At 38.9% G+C, this 18,899-nt stretch overlaps 5 protein-coding genes, 1 long non-coding RNA gene and 1 other non-coding gene across 12 annotated transcripts; 4 read left to right on the top strand and 3 right to left on the bottom strand.

Moving 5' to 3' along the window:
• Positions 1-340: 340 nt before the first annotated feature.
• TRNAR-UCG lies at positions 341-414 on the top strand. The gene has a single exon. It is a non-coding gene; the product is annotated as a tRNA-Arg (tRNA).
• Positions 415-2,766: 2,352 nt separating this feature from the next.
• On the top strand, positions 2,767-5,274 carry LOC121972104 (glycolipid transfer protein 3-like). The gene is made up of 6 exons (XM_042523735.1): positions 2,767-3,135; positions 3,273-3,328; positions 4,342-4,472; positions 4,565-4,700; positions 4,777-4,920; positions 5,026-5,274. The coding sequence occupies exons 1-6, from the start codon at positions 2,832-2,834 to the stop codon at positions 5,059-5,061; spliced, it is 807 nt and encodes a 268-aa protein (XP_042379669.1). The 5' UTR covers positions 2,767-2,831; the 3' UTR covers positions 5,062-5,274.
• A 1,458-nt stretch (positions 5,275-6,732) lies between these two features.
• On the bottom strand, positions 6,733-8,782 carry LOC121972108 (amino acid permease 3-like). Its single transcript, XM_042523742.1, has 6 exons — positions 8,587-8,782; positions 8,282-8,515; positions 8,118-8,211; positions 7,813-8,033; positions 7,585-7,724; positions 6,733-7,486 (listed from the first exon to the last, which is right to left on the bottom strand). The coding sequence occupies exons 1-6, from the start codon at positions 8,780-8,782 to the stop codon at positions 6,827-6,829; spliced, it is 1,545 nt and encodes a 514-aa protein (XP_042379676.1). The 3' UTR covers positions 6,733-6,826.
• Positions 8,035-8,963, top strand: LOC121972111. The gene is made up of 2 exons (XR_006109311.1): positions 8,035-8,173; positions 8,275-8,963. It is a non-coding gene; the product is annotated as an uncharacterized LOC121972111 (long non-coding RNA).
• On the bottom strand, positions 8,828-14,742 carry LOC121972106 (probable methyltransferase PMT26). 3 transcript variants are annotated; one of them, XM_042523740.1, is made up of 10 exons: positions 14,591-14,742; positions 13,262-14,071; positions 13,009-13,158; positions 12,440-12,710; positions 12,252-12,362; positions 11,281-11,455; positions 10,905-11,177; positions 10,600-10,797; positions 9,184-9,407; positions 8,828-8,970 (listed from the first exon to the last, which is right to left on the bottom strand). In XM_042523740.1, the coding sequence occupies exons 2-9, from the start codon at positions 13,994-13,996 to the stop codon at positions 9,188-9,190; spliced, it is 2,133 nt and encodes a 710-aa protein (XP_042379674.1). In that variant the 5' UTR covers positions 13,997-14,071; positions 14,591-14,742; the 3' UTR covers positions 8,828-8,970; positions 9,184-9,187. The 3 variants fall into 3 exon arrangements, with proteins under 3 accessions (XP_042379674.1, XP_042379675.1, XP_042379673.1); XM_042523741.1 differs by lacking the exon at positions 8,828-8,970 and adding an exon at positions 14,369-14,517 and having other exon boundaries at positions 9,046-9,407; positions 14,591-14,718; XM_042523739.1 differs by lacking the exon at positions 8,828-8,970 and having other exon boundaries at positions 9,046-9,407.
• Positions 14,743-14,975: 233 nt separating this feature from the next.
• Positions 14,976-15,588, top strand: LOC121972110 (heat shock factor-binding protein-like). The gene has a single exon (XM_042523748.1). The coding sequence runs from the start codon at positions 15,121-15,123 to the stop codon at positions 15,400-15,402; it is 282 nt and encodes a 93-aa protein (XP_042379682.1). The 5' UTR covers positions 14,976-15,120; the 3' UTR covers positions 15,403-15,588.
• A 1,841-nt stretch (positions 15,589-17,429) lies between these two features.
• Positions 17,430-18,743, bottom strand: LOC121972109. Of its 4 annotated transcripts, none has more exons than XM_042523745.1 (3): positions 18,399-18,743; positions 18,164-18,282; positions 17,430-17,750 (listed from the first exon to the last, which is right to left on the bottom strand). In XM_042523745.1, exons 1-3 carry the CDS (start codon positions 18,741-18,743, stop codon positions 17,603-17,605), a joined length of 612 nt encoding a protein of 203 aa, XP_042379679.1. In that variant the 3' UTR covers positions 17,430-17,602. The 4 variants fall into 4 exon arrangements, with proteins under 4 accessions (XP_042379679.1, XP_042379680.1, XP_042379681.1 ...); XM_042523746.1 differs by having other exon boundaries at positions 18,084-18,282; XM_042523747.1 differs by lacking the exon at positions 17,430-17,750 and adding an exon at positions 17,930-18,060.
• Between the last annotated feature and the right edge of the window lie 156 nt (positions 18,744-18,899).

Below are 18,899 nucleotides of genomic sequence, written 5' to 3' on the forward strand. Positions count from 1 at the left end.
TTCATGTCTTTAAGAATCTCGTACACTACTACTCGATCTATTCAAACAGATTAGCATGCTCCTTATATTCAACATAGAAATGCATGAAAAAAAAAAGGGGAACTTGGAACCAAATGAACTCGCTGAGAAACACCGCTATTCAAATCATTGCCTAAAAAAGCTAAGAAACATCACGAAAGCACATGTCGTCCGGCAAACAAGTTCTGCTAGACGAGAACAGTGCTGGATTGAAAGCATCGGAGACGATGAAATCGAGCCGAGACTAAACGAGGGTTTTTAGGGTTTGGAACCGAAATAAAATATTATTATTAATTTATAATCGTTCGAATTATAGACAGAAGACCGCATAGCGCAGTGGATTAGCGCGTCTGACTTCGGATCAGAAGGTCGTGGGTTCGACTCCCACTGTGGTCGTTTCATTTTTTAAATACAAATTTACAATTATTTTTTAACACAAATTAAAATATAAATTAACGCAAATATTTTATAAATAAAACTTACCCCTTAAAGATAACGATGGACAAAAGAACATTTTAATAATAGATAAAAACTAAAAAATATATATATAAATATTTTGTTTCTCTCGCGTGACGATGAAGATGCAAGGCAACACTCAAGTCTTTGTTTCCCAAGGAAACGCCACTTGAAATCACTCGTTGACTTCATGCTTTAAAAAACTCCATCAATCTCTCCGTCAAAGTAAACACGATTTTTATATTACATCAGGTTTCAGATGATGCAACAGTAATATACAAAGAAAGTCAACACTAATATCTACCGCATAAACCTTTTATTTTTATGACGACGACATTTCATTTTACTCCCTTGAGTTAGAATATTACGGTTTAGCTCATACTTTGCCAAAGAGAATTCTATTCTATTCTCGTTTTGGGTAATACTCAAACTTTAGGGGGGCAAAATGACAATTAGGAAACCTGTGGGAGACCAGAAGAATCCAAGAGTTTATGGCTAAGCATGAAGGTGTTTATGATTATAATAATAATAATTACATTAATAATTTTTTTCTGTCTCCTTCGATTGTGTGCTCAGTCATTCAATTATTGAGATAAATATGGAATTAATTGTATGATTGGTGGTCAACATACATCAAGACTTTATAACTAAAAACAAAAATAGAAAATAGATCAATTAAATGAATCAAAGTTAAATTATGCTTCGGATTCATTCGATGCATGAATCAAGGAAAGAAGATGTATATAACTAATTAATCAAGGTGAAATCTAAAATTTAAATTATCAAAAATAATAATAATAATAATAATAATAGATTCTGATACTCTAATAGAAGGAAGAATATATAATTCACATTCAATATAACGGGAACACTTTCTAGAGTAAAGAAAGAAAAGATAAGAACAGTAGTATAAAGTGGCTAAAGATTTATTGTTGGATTGAGTTAATGATGTAGTCAGTACGGATGATTTATTCGGATTAGGGGTGTAATCGAGTTGAGTCGGGTTGAATTTTTTAATGTTTAAATTTGATTCATTTATAATTGAGCCTAGTTCAAGTTTTATTTAACGAATATATTCATAACTCATGAGTTTATTTAAGTTTTTATCAAGTTTAATAAATATAAATTATAAATTTAAATATTTATTAACAAATAAATTATATATTTAGAAAAAATTATAATACTCTCATTAAACTGTATAATTTTATTCTAATAAATAAATTTAATATATTTATCTATATTTTTGATAAGTAGAGTGTAAAATTTATAAATTTAATATAAAAATATTATTTTTAATTTTAAAATTGATTCATGAGCTTACGAATGAATATATTCATGAACTAATTATGAAGTTTGAGCTTGATTTATTTATCTTAATGAGATTCATTAAACGAGCTTTTATCAAATCAAGTTTCGTATAGTTCATGAATTCATTTACATCTCTAATTCAAACTATAAGCCAGGAACATAGATACCGACTTTGTCATCCAGATTGGCTCTTCTTTTCTTTACTCTCTTTTTTTTTTTTTCCCTTTTTTTCAGTAAACCTCTTTTCCATTGATTTCAGTAAATCTCCTTTTCACTGTCAATGGATCCAAATGCTCTATTTGTACCACTTGCACTCTACCCTAGGGGAATAGAGGCTTGGAGTTGACAAACTCAATCTTATGCTATTAGAGCCGGTTCGAATTCTCTGTTCCTATTTCTCTTTATCTCCATGTCCTACTGTCGATTGAATGGATCAGATTACATTTCAATACATCATGATATCTTTAAGATGTGTGTAGTATCCTCGTGATGTGCAAGATATTCCTGAGATATAATCTGACCCGTCCGATCGATAGTGGGACACGAGGATAGAGAAAAATGGGGACAGAGGATCTAGCAAAGGTAAAATCATTTTAACGATCCTTTTGGAATAAAGTAAATCATAAAATATATTTATTCTAAACAACAGTTTTTGAATTTTTATACCGAGAAAATCAGATATTTAATAAAATATTTTATATCAGTTAAAAATTAATTTGAATCGAACTGAAAAAAAAATCTACTGAATATAAGACTAGATATAGGATCTTGATATTACATTATCTAATTTAGTAGGACTGAATAATTTTTTTATCATAATAATCAAATTAACCTGATCTACGATCATCCTAATGAACGTATTCATTTTTTACCGCCGTTATACTAAATATGGTCAGAATTAACAAGAAACGCCCACCACTTGCTTACTTGGAGAGAAAAGAAAACAGTGACGAGAGAGAGAGGAGAGTGAGCTCGCCAATTGCGCATACAATAATGTTGATCGAAATTAAACAATTCTCAGGAGGCAGAGGCCGAATGACGATATAATCATGCCAGGCCAAGGAAGAAGAACCAGTACACTCGTTGACCTGCCTCCTCCACAGGCACTCTTCACCTTCCTCGTCCACGGGGGATCTCGCATGACCAGGACCAGCCGGCCGGCCGACCCACCGGGGCCGGAGCAAGCCACGAAGAGCACCAGGCCGCCGGAGACGAAGGGAGGCGCAGGCGACAGGGAAGGGTGGTCGGAGGTCAGGATGGCACTAGAGGAGCTCTCCTTGTTCAAGCTCGAGGAGAACAAGACCTCCACCATGGCCCTTCTTTCCGCCTCCAATCTGCTGCTCCATGTCCTCGGTCTGCTTCATTGCGTTTTGCTTTCTGAAGAAGGAATTTTTTTCATGAATTCTTTTAATTATTCTTCTTCATTGTTTTTTGTTTGCTTGTTTGAAAAGGAAATTAGGGGAAAATTATCTGCCTGTTTGTTTCTGCAGATGAGATTGGTCCTACTATGCTGGTGCTCAGGCAAGATATACACACAAACATTGAGGTATCGAAACTTTTAGTATTATTTATTGGCATTTTGGGATCTGAAAATTTTGTTTCTGAATCCACTGTTTGTGTTTGGTTCTTCATCAACAATCCACTTAGTTTCCCTAACTTGTAGAAACTTTAGGATAATAACTTTTCAGGCATTTTAGCATTATTTGTTGGCATTTGGGAGCTGAAATTAAATTTTGTTTCTGAATCCACTGTTTGTGTGTTTGTTTCTTCATCAACAATCCACTTAGTTTCCCTAACTTGTAGAAACTTTAGGATAATAACTTTTCAGGCATTTTAACATTATTTATTGGCATTTGGTGTCTGAAAATTTTGTTTCTGAATCCACTGTTTGTGTTTGGTTCTTCATCAACAATCTACTTAGTTTCCCTGACTTGTAGAAACTTTAGGATAATAACTTTTCAGTCATTTTAGAATCGATAGCATTTTGGAGCTGGATATTTTGTTTCTGAATCCATAGTTGTGTTTGATTCTTCAGCTTCTCCTTTATGAGATGGTATCATTTCGATGATCTTTTTAATTTCCTTGTAAAAGCTTTAGGATATTCAGAGAAATGTTGAGGTATTGAAATGGTGAGTTTCTAATTTAGATTTCAAAGCTTATATTTCGAAAGGAAGGCATTTATTTTAGTATGATCCGGCTCGCTTTAGTAATTCAATGATCACTGTCAAAGTTCAATGATAGATTCTAAATTCAAAAGAAGTGAGAGTTTTGATATTTCAAGGAAAACTAATTGTCACTGCTGTAAGTCTCCTTTGAGCTAGTCGATACAAGAAATTGTCTTTACGCGTAATGATGTTGCTCCCCGTTGACAATGCAACTAGTCTTAGGGAATGTTCTCAGGTTTCTTCATGATGAAATTTAATAGAATAGCTATCCCTGCAATTGGTTAAATGTTCTCGAGTTTACTCTACGATACATCATTATTCTGATATAGATAGATAGATAGATAGATAGATAGATAGATAGATAGATACTGAAATAATCGAAACTCTTGTGTAGAGAGTGGAAGAGGTACTCATGTTGGATCCAGACCTGAATTCAAGTTTAGTAGAGATAGTGAAGAAAGAAGTAGCAGAAGGAACTTCGAGAAAAGCTGGAAGTTGTTCGAGAGCGATCCTTTGGCTCATTAGGTACGACCGTAATAATGCATCCAACTTTCGCGAAAAATCTCAAAATATCTAATGAATATCTGCCTTTCTTATCTTGGTGTTTAATTGAATAGGTCTATAGTTTTTGGTTTAACTTTGTTCCAAAAGTTGGACAAGAACCCTGAATTAAAACTTGAGCAAGTGGTGGAAGAAGCATACGGCGAGGTTCTGAAGCCATGGCACGGTTGGATCTCATCAGCTGCTTACAAGGTAGCTACTACACTTCTATAAGCCGGTTCGATATGTCGTCTCACAATGCTGATAGATGAAGTCTGATAATCGACAGATAGCTCTAAAACTGGTACCAGAAAGGGAAGCCTTGATCAGATTGCTCATGGGCCAAGAACAGGATTATGAAGCTCTGAGACAAGATATCAAGAGCTATGTGTTGGTGATTCAGCCTCTTTTAGACGAAACATGTGCCCTCTTGGTGAGTAAATTCCTTCCGAAACCGGCTTCTTTTTTTTCTTCTGTAAATTGTGTTTATCGTTCGGAGTTCATCGATCACAATGTGCTTTGTGATGAATTGGTGCAGAGGAATCATCAGTTGGACAAATTCAAGTCGACATGATGATCCACCATTGTATGTATATTTCATGTAGATAAAGTGAGGGCAAATTGTACAGTCATTGCTTCAGTTTGTGTTTACTGTCTGCTTACTTGCAAGTCTTGAAAGAGAAGAAAAAAAAAGAGAAGAATTGTTGTAGTGGCTTCTTGTTTGGGGGGTGTTTCCAAGAGTGAAAAATGTTATAATTCTTATTAGAAGTCTTAAATAATTATGAAATTTATATTGCTTTAGTACACTCAATTAAATTTTAATTATTGTAAAATGTTAAAGCAAGAGGGTTTTTAAGGACAATTGCCCTTTTTTATTAAATATTTCTAAAATTCAAAACTACAGAATTGGATTTCCTTGTGCAAAAATAAAGAAATATTAAAATTCTTAAAATTGAGTCTTGGAATTTCTCAAAAAGTTGCTCTAAACTTTTAAAAATGTCTGGAGAACATGGTAAGAAACCGCCTTAAATCATCACCAGCCAGCAGAGTTTTTTGCAATCATTTTTTTATTTCCTCTTTTTTTTTTTGACAATATCTAAGATAAGATCCCATGATCGTAGATTCAGTGACGTAAGCAAGATCTATGTCCAATCTCTGCACTCACAAACTCACTCATTTTCTTGGTCTCCAAAGGCTCAAACGCAACGTCTCGAAAACAGGCAACGGTCGCCGGCGTCTTTGCTTTAGAATCCTTCGGCCACTGCGAGAAAGTGCGGCGGCCGTCTATTTGCGGCCGCTGCTTTTTTTCTGGATTCGTAAAGAATCTTGTTTGGATTCTGCCAGCAGCATCTCGCTGGAGAAAAGGAAGAGCACAAAAAATTACGCCTTTTTTGTTTTCCTTTTTATTTTTACTTTATCTTTTATTTCTAGTCCACTTTTTTCACAAAAAGGAAGATGGAGATCGCAGTATTTGGCTAATCAAATTCTAATTTTTCTTCTTCTAAGTTTGTAAAGATTCCACCATGAAAAGTGAGTTGAAAATAAGAAAAAAGGAAAGATAAAAGGTGGGTAGGTGAAAGTGCATCATGTTTAACAATTGAATTTGAATTTCAAATTTGTTTAAAACTATATAAAAAAAACTCAATTAAGAACATTCGTAGCTACTATAACATGATATTAATCTATAGCTATTATAACATGTTGTTAACCTGCCCTACTAATGTTGACAAAAATGAAGCACTTATTTTACCAGAGTCGAGAACTGAGAACTGTAAACAATATAATTTATTTGTGAGTTAAAGGATTCATGTTAGAGTAACAATTAACCATAATTACTACAATAATACTAAAAATAAAAGCCGCCTGGAAAAAGTAAAATATACTCTATAATAAATGGAAAAAAAAGTCCCATTGAGGGTTTCAATAAAAAAAGCATTCTTTTGATTTTTATCTAAGTTTATTTGAATCAACCTTCAAACAAATTTATTTAATTTATTTTTAAATGTTCAGGCTCCTTTTCTCTTTCTTGAAAGATTACAAACAACATAAAACTAAAAAAAAACACATACATAATTACTCTCCTAATTAATTAACTACTTAATACATAAATATTTCATTTCGCCCCCTATACATTACTTTTCCGTTTTCAAAATGCCCTTTTGATTTTCAATTATTATGTTCCATCTAAACTTTTTCACACAATTTCAATTTGACATAGAGATTCTCCTTTAAAGAAATTGTGAGATATTTTGAAAATAATGGGCCATGTTGATAATTTTGAGATTTTAAGAGAAATTTTGTAAGAGGAGGTAAATTACAGGGATGACATTGAACTTTCCCTAGCCTTGGAACGGCCGGTAAACCTTGATGTCGCTCACGACTCCGGCGATCGAGCCTGCGGCCGAGGCGACGCTGATGACGAGGCACGCGAGGCTCAGAATCTGGAGGCACACCCATCTGGTGCTCCACCGCTCCACCTTCCTCTGCACGATGTACATCTCCACCGGGAAGTACACCGTGAGCGGCCAAAACCCCAGAGCGCCCAGCAGCCCCACCACGTCGTTGAAGAACGGCAGCAGCATCGACACCACCGTGGTCGCCGCCGCGAACCCCGTCCGCCACGCCACCCTGAAAAGGTTGATCTTGTACTTGTACCCCTTCCCGCTCGGCCACAAGGGCACCTCGATCTCGTTGCAGACGAATCGAGAGTCCGGCCACGTCGCCGCCGCCCACTTCTCGACGAAGGCGAAGAGGGGCTGGCAGTAGACCTGGTAGGCGCCGACGAGGTGGACGACGATGGCGACGTTGGCGATGTCGAGGAGCCAGAAGGGGTTGTAGAACCGGAAGCCGGTGAGGAGGTTCCCCGGCGCCAGGTCGCCGAAGGCCGCGTAGCCCATGCACCCGCAGAGAATGTAGAAGACGGTGGTCACTGCCACGCTGATCACCGTCGCCCTCTTCATCACCTTCGCCTCCGACGGCGGAGGCGCTTTGATCGTGCCCTGAAATCGTTCGTCAAAATGCCAAAGTGAGTGTCTACACCCACACACACACAAACTCTGTTTTCTTAATCGAAAGCTCTCTCATTTCGATCAGGTACCTGGATTTCAATGAGAATGATGGAGTAGGAGTAGGCAAACGCGATGTCGCCAAAGGCTTGGAAACTGCGCCAGATTTTGTCCATTTGGCCAACGGCGGCGATGCTGATTCCGGTGAGACTACCTTTGAATCCGCCATTTTCTGATAAAAGAAGAAGAAGAAGAATTTAGAGCCCCGAACTTATTTCCCATGGAACTGAATCGAGTTGGACGATCCAACTTCAGCTTACTTATCACTTGGACGATGCCGAGCCCGAGGCCGATGGAAGAGTAGGTGAATGACATGACGGCGGCGACGATGGACAGCCACCAAACCTGGTCGAAGTCACGAATCTGCGAGAAGATGATCTGCACCACACCGAACATGATCATGTAAGGGTTGCTGTTTACTTCACAGAAGGCGTCGTCGTCGTCTGCATTCTTGTGGAAGCAATTCGATCTGTTCACCGCCCTGTTTCGACACAAAACCAACCTCAAACACTCGCCTTCGAAGACAGATAGCTCGATGACACAACTGTTCGATCAATTTACTCACACCATGCTAATGGAAGCAGCGATGGTGTACCCAATCGCGACTCCGACGATGTTGAGGTACTGAAGACAGCCGCACAGCTTCACCTGGAAGCCATCTGTTTGGAAATGGAGGTTAGTAAAGACTGTAATTTTACAGAGTTTGCTTCTCCTTTTTTCAGTGAATACCAAGGTTGGCACGGACGGCGTCCATGTAGGTGTAGTTGCGCTTGCCGGCAGCGGGATCACCAGAGCGGTAGCAGTCGGAGAGGAGAGCAGATGTGTAGTAAGTTACGAAGGAGAAGAGAAGCATGGCGGCTGGGCCAATGACCCATCCGAGCTGACCGACGGCCCAGGCCAAAGAGAGCACTCCAGAGCCGATGACTGCAGTGACGATGTGAGCGCTTGCAGTCCACACAGTGCCTGCGAAGATGATAACTTGAGAACAAAAAACTACTGAAACAGTGGAACTGAAGCCTTCTGTGATTTCTTACCAGTCCTCTTGGGACGACCATCGTCGTCGAAGCACTCGGAAGCTCCCTGCGAGAGGCCAACTTCTAGTGCTGCCTGGTGGCAGTAGTTGGCAGCACCGATCTCATCCATCTTCGAACTGCAGGTGTTGCACTTCAGTTGCACTGGATCTGAGCAGCTCTTTATAGTGGCAAAATGGAAATAGTGAACAGAGGCCATCTAAGGTGGACTCGGTGGATTCCATAAAGGTACCACTACTCATCTCTCATTGAAGGTGATGACCACAACAGCCTTCGTGTCTCACCACTGACCTCATCGGATTGTTAATGTGCTTGTAGTATCCCCACTCCCATTAACTCGTAGGTAGGTTGGGGTGGGAGCAGTGGCAGGAACTAGGAAGCTTCCAACTGAAAAATGATAACAGAAAAAGCAACACGAGAATCCAAGCTCAAATGCATCAGCAAGTAATTGACTGTAGAAGCTTGTTGGTCAAGAGATTTAGTATTCGATTATGTTTTAGAAGTTGCTATTACTCGAGGGCAATCAAATCATACAAACACTGAATGAAAATATCAAAATTTATTTATAAAACTATGCAGATGGAGGTGCAGGGTATCTACAGTGTTATGGTGTGTTTGTTTCAGACTCTGATGGTCGCCACATTGACTTCTGAGCATACAACAATCCTTCTTTGCCCTTTGAGAATGTCATTCGGATTTTCCAGTGAAGAGATTTAGCAAGATTCTCTATTGAGGAAATTGTATCGACATGGTCTCTTACGATCAGATTTCCTCCGGGTCTTAGCATCCGGTCTACCTCGACAATTATGGGCAATATTCTGCACCTATAGAATGACATCAAAAAGTTAGCAAGTGAAGAATGCAAGTTTCAAGCATGTATTTTATATTCATCGCCATCATCAAATTTTATGAGTTGTGAGCATTGGACTTTAAATTTTTGGAGTATTTGATTAATCAAAAGAGTTTTCTTCTTCTTCTTATTTTTGATAATTCACATATCCAGTTCTTACAATCCGACTAATCCTGTTCTTATCGAAGTTTCTAGGATAAATCGACAAACGCAAATGGCTCATGATGGACAACCCAGTCTCACAAGTAATTTGAACTCCTCAAGTGTAATGTGCTCTGGTAAGATTCAAACCCTTATTGCATAGGGCCTATCTTATTCCTTATTCATGAACAAGCATTTTTATGTTTGGCTGCATAAACATCCATTGGATACCCATTGCATAGACCTGACACACCTATCGAATTAGGGAGTTGGGCGGTCGAACAAGTTGGTCGAGTTAAATACGTTGGTTGTTAAACTTGTTTAGGGCAATTGTGTCAATCTAGTTGAACAAGTGGAGTGAACAACTCAGATTGGACGAGCCAAGACAAGAAGGTAGGCTAGATTGGTTAAATGAGATAGTCTAGAATGAGTGGGCAAACTTGTTAAGTCAGACTAGATCGAGCAAGTGGACCAATCAATTTAGTCAAATTAGGCAGGTTGCCATTCAAATTGTGGGATCAGATGTGGTTTAGGTTGAATGAGTAGTTATATTAGGAAAAACGATCAAAGCGCTAATAGGACAAATCAGGTCATGGGCATAATAGATGAGGCATACCGATCTAGGCAGAATGTAGGAACTAGGCAAGTGGAACAAAATATTTTACCCAAGAATATTTATCATTGTGAAAAGTTTTTTTGTTTATTCTTTACTTATTTCATGTTTGATTCTATGAACAAATTTGAGGAATGTTTATTCCTATTCAATTCCTAGGAATATCATCATTACCAAAACTTGAAGTCTCAATTATTTGGGATTAACTTCATGAATCATATCTTACCTATGAATATAGTTAGTTTAATGTTCATTATTGAGCAATAACTTTAGTGGACCGGTTTTATTTTAGAAGTTCAAAGGTTGCAGTAAATAAATCTACTAGAAATAAATTCTCTTTTAACTCACTAGCATATTTTTTTCACAAGAGTTAAAAAATGTACTAGTTTGTGAAAGATTATAATAGACTAACCTCTTCTTCAGTTTGGAGAATAGATGGTCTGCATGGAGAAGATCGTATGTTCTCGGGTAGGTGCTAAATGATTCACACCAGTCATGATAGAGTCCGAAGAGCCCGCGGTCATAGATAATGGGAAGAGTGTCAGGTGAATCAATCAAGACAATGTTCATCACCCAGACCTTCTTCATCTCTTGCAAAGCTGCAGCAAAACTGCAAACAAACCGAGTTTTTCACATAAATCTTTGAAGGTGACAAACCAAAATGAAACTAACAAAAGGAGGGCAATAAAGAGAAACCAGATGTATCGACCAGCCTACCCTCCATAAACAGATCTCATGTCCATGACATTCCTCACACTAGACCAGTCGATACCAATTCCGTTAACATATGAGTTGCTAACCACATGTTTCCAATGTTCATAGTCTGCCGTAAAGTCTTGTGGTGCAGGTCTACCATAAACTCCAATTGGAGAAGTGTTCATCCAGTAAGGTGCTTTCTCAAGTCTTGCCGGCCAATCATAAGGCCAAACCAGCCCATGATTACTAGAATCGACTGGCAACCTGTGCATGCATGCTTGCAGGGGGACATACCTGTAAAGAGAATAATATAGAAGGCGAGCAGAATGAGACACACAATCCAGAAAATTTGAACCAAATTATATGAATAAATAACTTATGGCGATAATATGCATACCAGGCTACATCTGGATCATCAGATTTTTGACATATAGGAGGATTTTGTTCTGCTCTTTTATCATAGCAACTATTGTCAGAAGGTTTTCTGTAGATAGCTACGCCAATATTGTTTACTTTGTCTTTTCTTTTAGCCACCATCTTCCAGCACATTGATTTTGTCAGCGCAGACATGGCTGCAATAGTTAGTTGGCCAGAATGAAAAAATAGTTAGCAGTGTATAAAAGATTTTTGCTCTGAAATAAGAGAGGGATAATTGCATAAAGTTCTGGTTAATGCAGAAATATGTTTCTTGAAGTAGAGAAACTTATGCGTTTTGAACCCTAGTTACCCGTGCAGAAATGCAGGTTCACCTTTAATATTTTATCTGCTAATTATATATCCCTCATAAAGTAACCTTGGTAATTAAACTCATGAAAGTAATTGAACAAAACAAATGGTTGTGTGATGTGAACCCTATTTATTCGAACAGAAATGTGAGTTACCTTCAAGCCAAGGCTTGCTTAACATTTTATCTGGTAATTATATATCCCTAATAAACTAACTTTGGTAATTAAATTCATGATAGCAATTGTACAAAACAAATGGTAATTTGAGGCGAGGCCAAAGAATCAAGTTGCACTAATTGGAGGCTTCGGAAACATAAACATGTAACAGACCCATGGCAATTAGCATCTATAATAATATGATTGTTACGTGCAGTGAGGAAGAGCTTACACTAGTTAAAACATACTTTCATTCTCCAACTCAAACTAGATTTTCATCAATAAAAAAAATGCTAAGTTGACAAGGAAATTCATTTTACAAAATATGACATCTTTGATGAGAAAAAAAACTTAGAAATTTACTGCATTAATTTTTCCATGAAGTAATTGTTACCCTTAAGTATCTTTAGACCTAGTCCTTAATCTATTTCACAATAACAACAAAAATATTCAAAACCTAACAATCAGGCAACTTTGCAAGTTTTACCTTGCCAGATCGCCATATCTTCGAGTGACTTTTGGTAAACTGGAGTTGCAGACCATACAAAAAAACCACCAGGACGGAGCAACCGGTTCAACTCCAACAAAAGCACACCACCTGCAAGCTTCAATGATAAAGATCCATGCCAATGTTCCATGTAATACAGATCATTTTAGTTTGAGGACAATCATCACCTTCAATATGCCATGGTACTCTACAGCGTGCACAGTGTATGACATCAAAGACCTTGCTTGGAAATGGAAGCCGTTTTGTGCCCATCACAGCTGATATAGCTGGAATGCCTCTCTCAAGAGCAAATTGCACTTGGGCTTCATGCTCATCTTTGGGAGCAAATGACATAGTAAGCACACCTCTGTCAAAGAGATAACCTCCAAAGCTAGCCACTCCACAACCAACATCCAAAATAACACGACTTTTTCTCCCCCAAGCCAAATCTGGCCATGACTGCAAATTTATAAGTCAAACGTGCAATGTGATAACAGAGTTAGCAATAACTGCCTCCTGAAACAAAACTCAAAAAGACTCTTTTTTAAAGGAAAAATAAATTATAACAAAAACCATTGAGCTTTTTAACATATATAAGATAGGACTAAAGAAAAGGGGCAGCTTGCCATCAACCAGAAAAGCAAGAAAAGAAATTTATTGAGGTATCAAAAGTGATCATCCAGAAACGGAGCAAACATGGAAAAGAGACTTCATATAAAGGACTGATAAATACTTAGATCAGTTGTCAGTATTGAACCTCTTGAATAAAATCAATGTAGTGAAATGCACCACGCTTGAACTGAGTTCCACCTCCTGGAAAACTGATATGCTGTCCTGAAATGTTCGCCCAATTTTGGTGTCCTTTATATGCTACAAGCTTGGTGTGCGGAACATTATTATACCATATCTGTAATACAGTGATAAACTCAACGAATAAACCTTATACTCAATCAGAGAGTGTGTGTGAGAGAGAGAGAGAGATGCAAAAATAAGAAAGTTAAAAATGATACCTTGTCCCTGCTCTCCGGCCACTTGATTGACTGTTTATATCCCTCAGGAAGAGGAACAAGGCATGTTCGGGCCTGTTCAGGGCAGTGTCTCTCCCTGTGTTCATAGTGCTTGGTACTCCGGAGTTTCTTAAGAGCTGCCTCATTGTCAAGACACGGAATGTAATCTGCTCTTGCAGTGACACTACAAAGTTTCCAGTCGCGATCAGTGATCTGGTCCTCTGGTGAGGATGCTTCTACCACCTCCTCATCCTTCCACTCTACTACATGTGGAGACCCATTCTGGCTACCGATCTCGTTCAAACTTTCTGACTGATTCTCAGGAGGAAAATTCTCAACCGTCTCCTGAGATCCAACAACGTCAGATTTTTCATCTTTCTGTGGTCTGTCTTCATTTTCCAGCACCATATCCTCAAATGTTTCTCCACTATTTTCAACAGTTGATGTATCAGTTTCGGAAGTGTCATCAAATGCAACCTTTCTGTCTCCATTCCTCTTTGAAGGCTCATCCTCTTCCTTGGAATCCGATTTCGGTTCAACAGTGTTCTCAGGATCTCCAGTATCCCCACTCCTGACATCATCAGTGTCTGACCTATCTAAAGATGGAGTGGAAGCTTTGTCTTTGACCTCCGATCTGGGAATTATATAAGATAGATCTTCAGGGCCTATGTTGGAGGAAGTCAACATCCATATTCCAACCAAGCACAGACCAACAAACACAACGACTGCTGCCTTCATACAGCATGAGGATGCTCTCCTATTCTCCGCCAGTGTGTTTTTTCCAAATGCCAAGTTCGTTACCCTTAAATTCACCTGCTAATTAGCTACCGGCATTAAGTCACTTCGACCAAAGTAAGGAGATCTTTTCACATATTCGAAAAAACTAATAAAAAATAAGACTGACGAAAATTGAAAAGCCGATCTCCTTGATTCAAGAAAATTATCGACAATAGGCTCAGCTCAGCTCAGCTCAGCTCAGCTCAGATACCAAAACCTACACTCCTTTCTCGAATTACAATTCTCGATTTTCCCAGGACCTGAACTTAACACTAATTGCCAGCTAAATTACCTGCGATCATCAAATCGAAGAATAAAGAGTCGTGTAAGTACCAAAACAAGCGTAGAAACCCCCGATCTCTTCGAATCCGCCGAATTTCCCACAATTAACCACTCAAATCCAACAAATCGAGAACAAGCAAACGCAGAACCACCGAAAAAACACTATGATTTCACCGACGAAGAGCAATCTGCTTCGATCACTGAAAGCGAGAAAGAAAAATCATACAAAAATGCGAGCGATCGCGGATCCAAGCACAAGGAGTGAGTGATTACCTGCGATCGAGACGAGGGTCTCGCCGCCGACCTCCCTCGGGCGGAATCCAGACCGGCGACGATCGATGGCGACGGGAGAGGGATTCCCAGGCGTCTCTCGGCATTTATTTATAGAGAAGCGGAAGAAAAACGTGCTGACTGAAGCCGAACAAACTAATTTGTTTTCAAAGAGAAGCGCCGTTAACTAGAACGGAGACGAAGCCAACGGCGTTCTCATCGGGGTCGGAGCTTAAGATGATCCTCCGACTCAACTTAACTAAGAAGAAATGGACAGGTGTCGAGAAAGAGAACGATATTGGTTTGTTTTCATTTGGAGGAACAGGATAACATAAGTTGTTCATTAGAAGCAGCGAGTCACGTGCGTGTGTGGGATTTCAACGGAGAGATGACTATTTTTGGCAATTAATCAGAGGGCTGCTATTGGTCCGGGCCTCGGTTTTCCTCTCCGTTCCACTGAAATCGTTGCAGAGTCGACCAGGTCGGGCGAAAGCGAGCGGTTCCTTCAGTTCAAGAAATCTAGGGTTTCGGCCATGGCCTCCACGAATCCCGCCGCCCCGAAGGCCAGCGATCATGAATCCGAAGGTTCGGTGCAGAATACCGCCGACATGACGGCGTTCGTTCAGAACCTTCTCGTGCAGATGCAGACCAGGTTCCAGGCGATGTCTGAGGGAATAGTCTCGAAGATTGATGAAATGGGGAGCAAGATCGATGAGCTGGAGAAGAGCATCAATGACCTCAAAGCCGAGATTGACGCGGAACCCACGCCGAAGTCGAATCTCGAAGAAGGCAAGCCTTCCGATGAATCTTCGTGAGTGAGCCACATTGGAAGATTGATGGCATTGTCTGAATCAGGTCGAGAGTGACATATTGCTGTGGTCTTCTTGAGTTATCTTTCATGAGTTTGTGTGAGGAATGTTTTCTCTTGTGTGCATTCTAATTTCAGGTGTTTTCGAGATGAACTCCATTTCAGAACATGAGAAAAGCGTGTTAATCAATAATTTTATTAGTCTACTCTTAAAAAAATCGTAACTTTTAAGAATATGTTTCCTCTAATATTATTGTGCTTCCAGTTCATTTTCATAGGTTTCATTGTCACAGGGTATAGTGCCCACGGGAGGAGTTGCCACAATAGGTGGTGGGTTCCAATCGCGGGCTTTACCCTGTGCTAGGCCTCCTCAAATGGCTCCATGATTTACTCCCTTCCAATGTGCTTGGGGTGGTCTTGGAGGGGCCCGGGGTGAGGGTTGTCTTTTCCCACAATTGTCACAGGGTATAGTATTGTCAAATTGCCTAAGATTATGCTGTTTATTGAGGTAAAATCTTAATGAGGTAGATATTTTTAATGTTTTATTTTTTGTCAATATCATTACGTGGGCAATTAAATTCTTGATTCTCGCAACAATATGCCTTCTTGCTGCTTCCATACTATAGATTGTACATCATCAATAAGGATTTCAAATGGAAAAATCATCACTTGAGCAATTTTTTTTCACAGATATTATTCTGTGCTCACTTTCATGAATAACGTTCAGGTAATGCATATGGATCTCACTGGTGTCCGTTATTGGGTATATTGTTTTAACTTGGACTCTGTGCTGCTCTATTTTGCTGCCTTGCTACCTCTACAAGATTATGCTAGCAGAGTCTCTTCTCTATCTGTATTACAAGAAGAATCATGAATCTTTTGCTTTTCACTGGCTGTGTTTAGACTAAACTATATGAATTTATTCTAACTGAGCTGCTGATTTTTGTCAGCAACCTAATGCATATTACTTATATTCTCATCTTTAATAAAGGCAAAGGTGAGATTTTGCTATCTCATTAGATATGTCATTAAGTTCCCAAATTCCCCGTGTAAAGTAATGTAGTTAGTTTTTGGGGTTATCTTTCTTGAGCCTTTCACGGCATTGATTGGAAATTAAAATGTTTTAGCATTAACAATAACTTTATCAACTCATCCATGAGATGGACAAATAATCATTAATAAAAAAAAGATACCAGTTTCAATGTAAAGTTTGAACTTGGTCCTCAAAGTTCTGGTTTACTGTTAGATACCATAGTAAGTTGATTGGATTCTCATATGTAGCATAATAACTTTATACTACATAGCAACTTTTGAAACACTAATTTTAGCAGTACCGGAAATTTTTATGCAAGGAGTTAGAAATAGTTGATTGGTTATGCTCACACCTGTTTGTTCCTAGTCAATTGCCCTCATTAATTACTTGAAAGTTATCAGTGTTCTTTGACATCCATTCTACAACTAGCTATTACATTCAATGTGACAGGCAACCTTAACACAGATCATTATCTAATTTGTTATTTTCCTCAGAGTGCTTATCTTTCTTTAATGATTTATGTGACTTTGTTAGGCTGTACTTTCTTGTTATCTTCAACATAAGCTCTCAGCATCCAGTGTTACCTCAAAGGCAGGAATACAAACTCTGTGTACCCTTTGCCATTGAATAGAGTTTCTTCCCCTTTATAAGTTGTAAGGAAGATGAAGTTTAGACTTTAAAGTTGCACCATTGCTTCATAGAAATTCTCAATAGTTTGAAGGTTTATATGGTAGAGCTAAACATGATCTCCTTACACGGAGCAAGTCATTCTGCCCCCAAATGTGTTATATCCATTTTCTCTAAGCACGGCTCTGTTCATATACAAATGCGTCTTTATTGTTTGTTTTGCCATATTTACTTTATGTAGCACATTTATAATATATGAATCAAGTTAGCTATATGAATTTTTAGATTCTGCTATTAGTACAAATTATGCTATGATATTTGATGATACGACAAGCTTAAAACAACTTTTACTAACCCCACTGCAGGCAGCAAGATTGATTATTAACTTGTTATCTTCCATCAATGGATACTCCAAATCGATAGACATACACACTAGATTTTAACTGTTGGCTTGGTTCTGGGACTACAACTATTATAGTAGTTAATCTTACAGCAATGCTAAGATTGTTAGGCAACTTTGAGAAGGATGTGCCATGACTTGTTTTCATCAGGCCAGGAGCCAGAAGTTCTTCTTCCATCTTGTGCTGACCAGGTATCCACCCACTCCCATGCTTTGCTTCCTCACAGCCATCGTGAGGCACTGAGCTTCATCAATGCACTGCTCTACGAAGTCTTCACTGTTTGTCTTACACAAACTGTAGCAGTCATAACAGAAAGAAGAAGAAATTAGGAGTCCAAAAAATAGTAGTAATCATTGTTAAGAATTTGCTGAACTTGTTTTCATTACCAGATTTCTGTTCCACAAACTTTCAGCATGATATGCTTGTCTGCTTAGGTCCAATTACTTGGATGGAAAATATAAGGGAATGGATCACAAAATTATACATAAATGATGGAGCTGTTTATCTATTTTTGTGATCATTTTCCTTATTTCCCCTAATATCTTCCACCTAAGTAATCAGACCTACAGTGATGGAAAATAATATTATTTTTGGTTTGTTCCAACTGACAATAAAAGAAATAGTTACTTGAAGACTTTGCTCTAAAAGGGCTCTTTGTTTGCAGGGAAAAGATTTGTTGTTGTAATTGTGGGGCAAGAGTTGTGTACCAACAGAAAAGGGAGGGTTTGCACTGGCTCAATACTAGAACAGATGTTTCCAGCTTCCTGACTTGGCTTAGAACAGTTTGCAACTTTGGTCCTTCCACTACAAGCACCTCCACTTCCACCTGTTGATCAAAACTAAGGTAAAAAACGAAGCAATTACCAAGTCATCGAGAATTTGATGATTTAAATTTGTGATGAGTTTCTAGTTAAGCACACAAAGCTATGGGTTAGAAATTGCCTCAGGCTTGCAGGATTTGCACTGTGCGCCAAGCGACCATGCAAGGTTGTGCAGATCAGAGTCTCCATCCCTGTGAGGGTTGTGGGGAGGCAGGACATGGAGGAGAGTGAGGAGGTCCCCTTTGTTAGCCACATGAGTCAATGCCCACATCATGGCTTCCTTAGCCTCGCCACTTTGGTCTACCACCACCATCACCCTCTTCTTCTCCATCCCAACACTCCTCTCCCCCCACACTCCCTTCTCCTCTCTGCTGCTCTTCTTCCCCCACCTCCCTGAACCTTTAACAGACTTGGAAATCTGGGAAGAGCCATCCCAGTTCATACTTCCACCACCTCCACTGCCCATCTTCTCGTTGGCCCTGTAAGAGCTGGTACTTGAGCTTCGCAAGAGTCGGCAGATGGAGATGATGATTCTGCTTTTGCTTACTGCCTTGCCTTTACTCTGACAGGTGAGGAACAGATGAAAGTATTGAATACAAAGATATCAGTAAAAACAAACATC

Source organism: Zingiber officinale, chromosome 4A, assembly GCF_018446385.1.
Source record: "Zingiber officinale cultivar Zhangliang chromosome 4A, Zo_v1.1, whole genome shotgun sequence".
Taxonomy (NCBI): domain Eukaryota; kingdom Viridiplantae; phylum Streptophyta; class Magnoliopsida; order Zingiberales; family Zingiberaceae; genus Zingiber; species Zingiber officinale.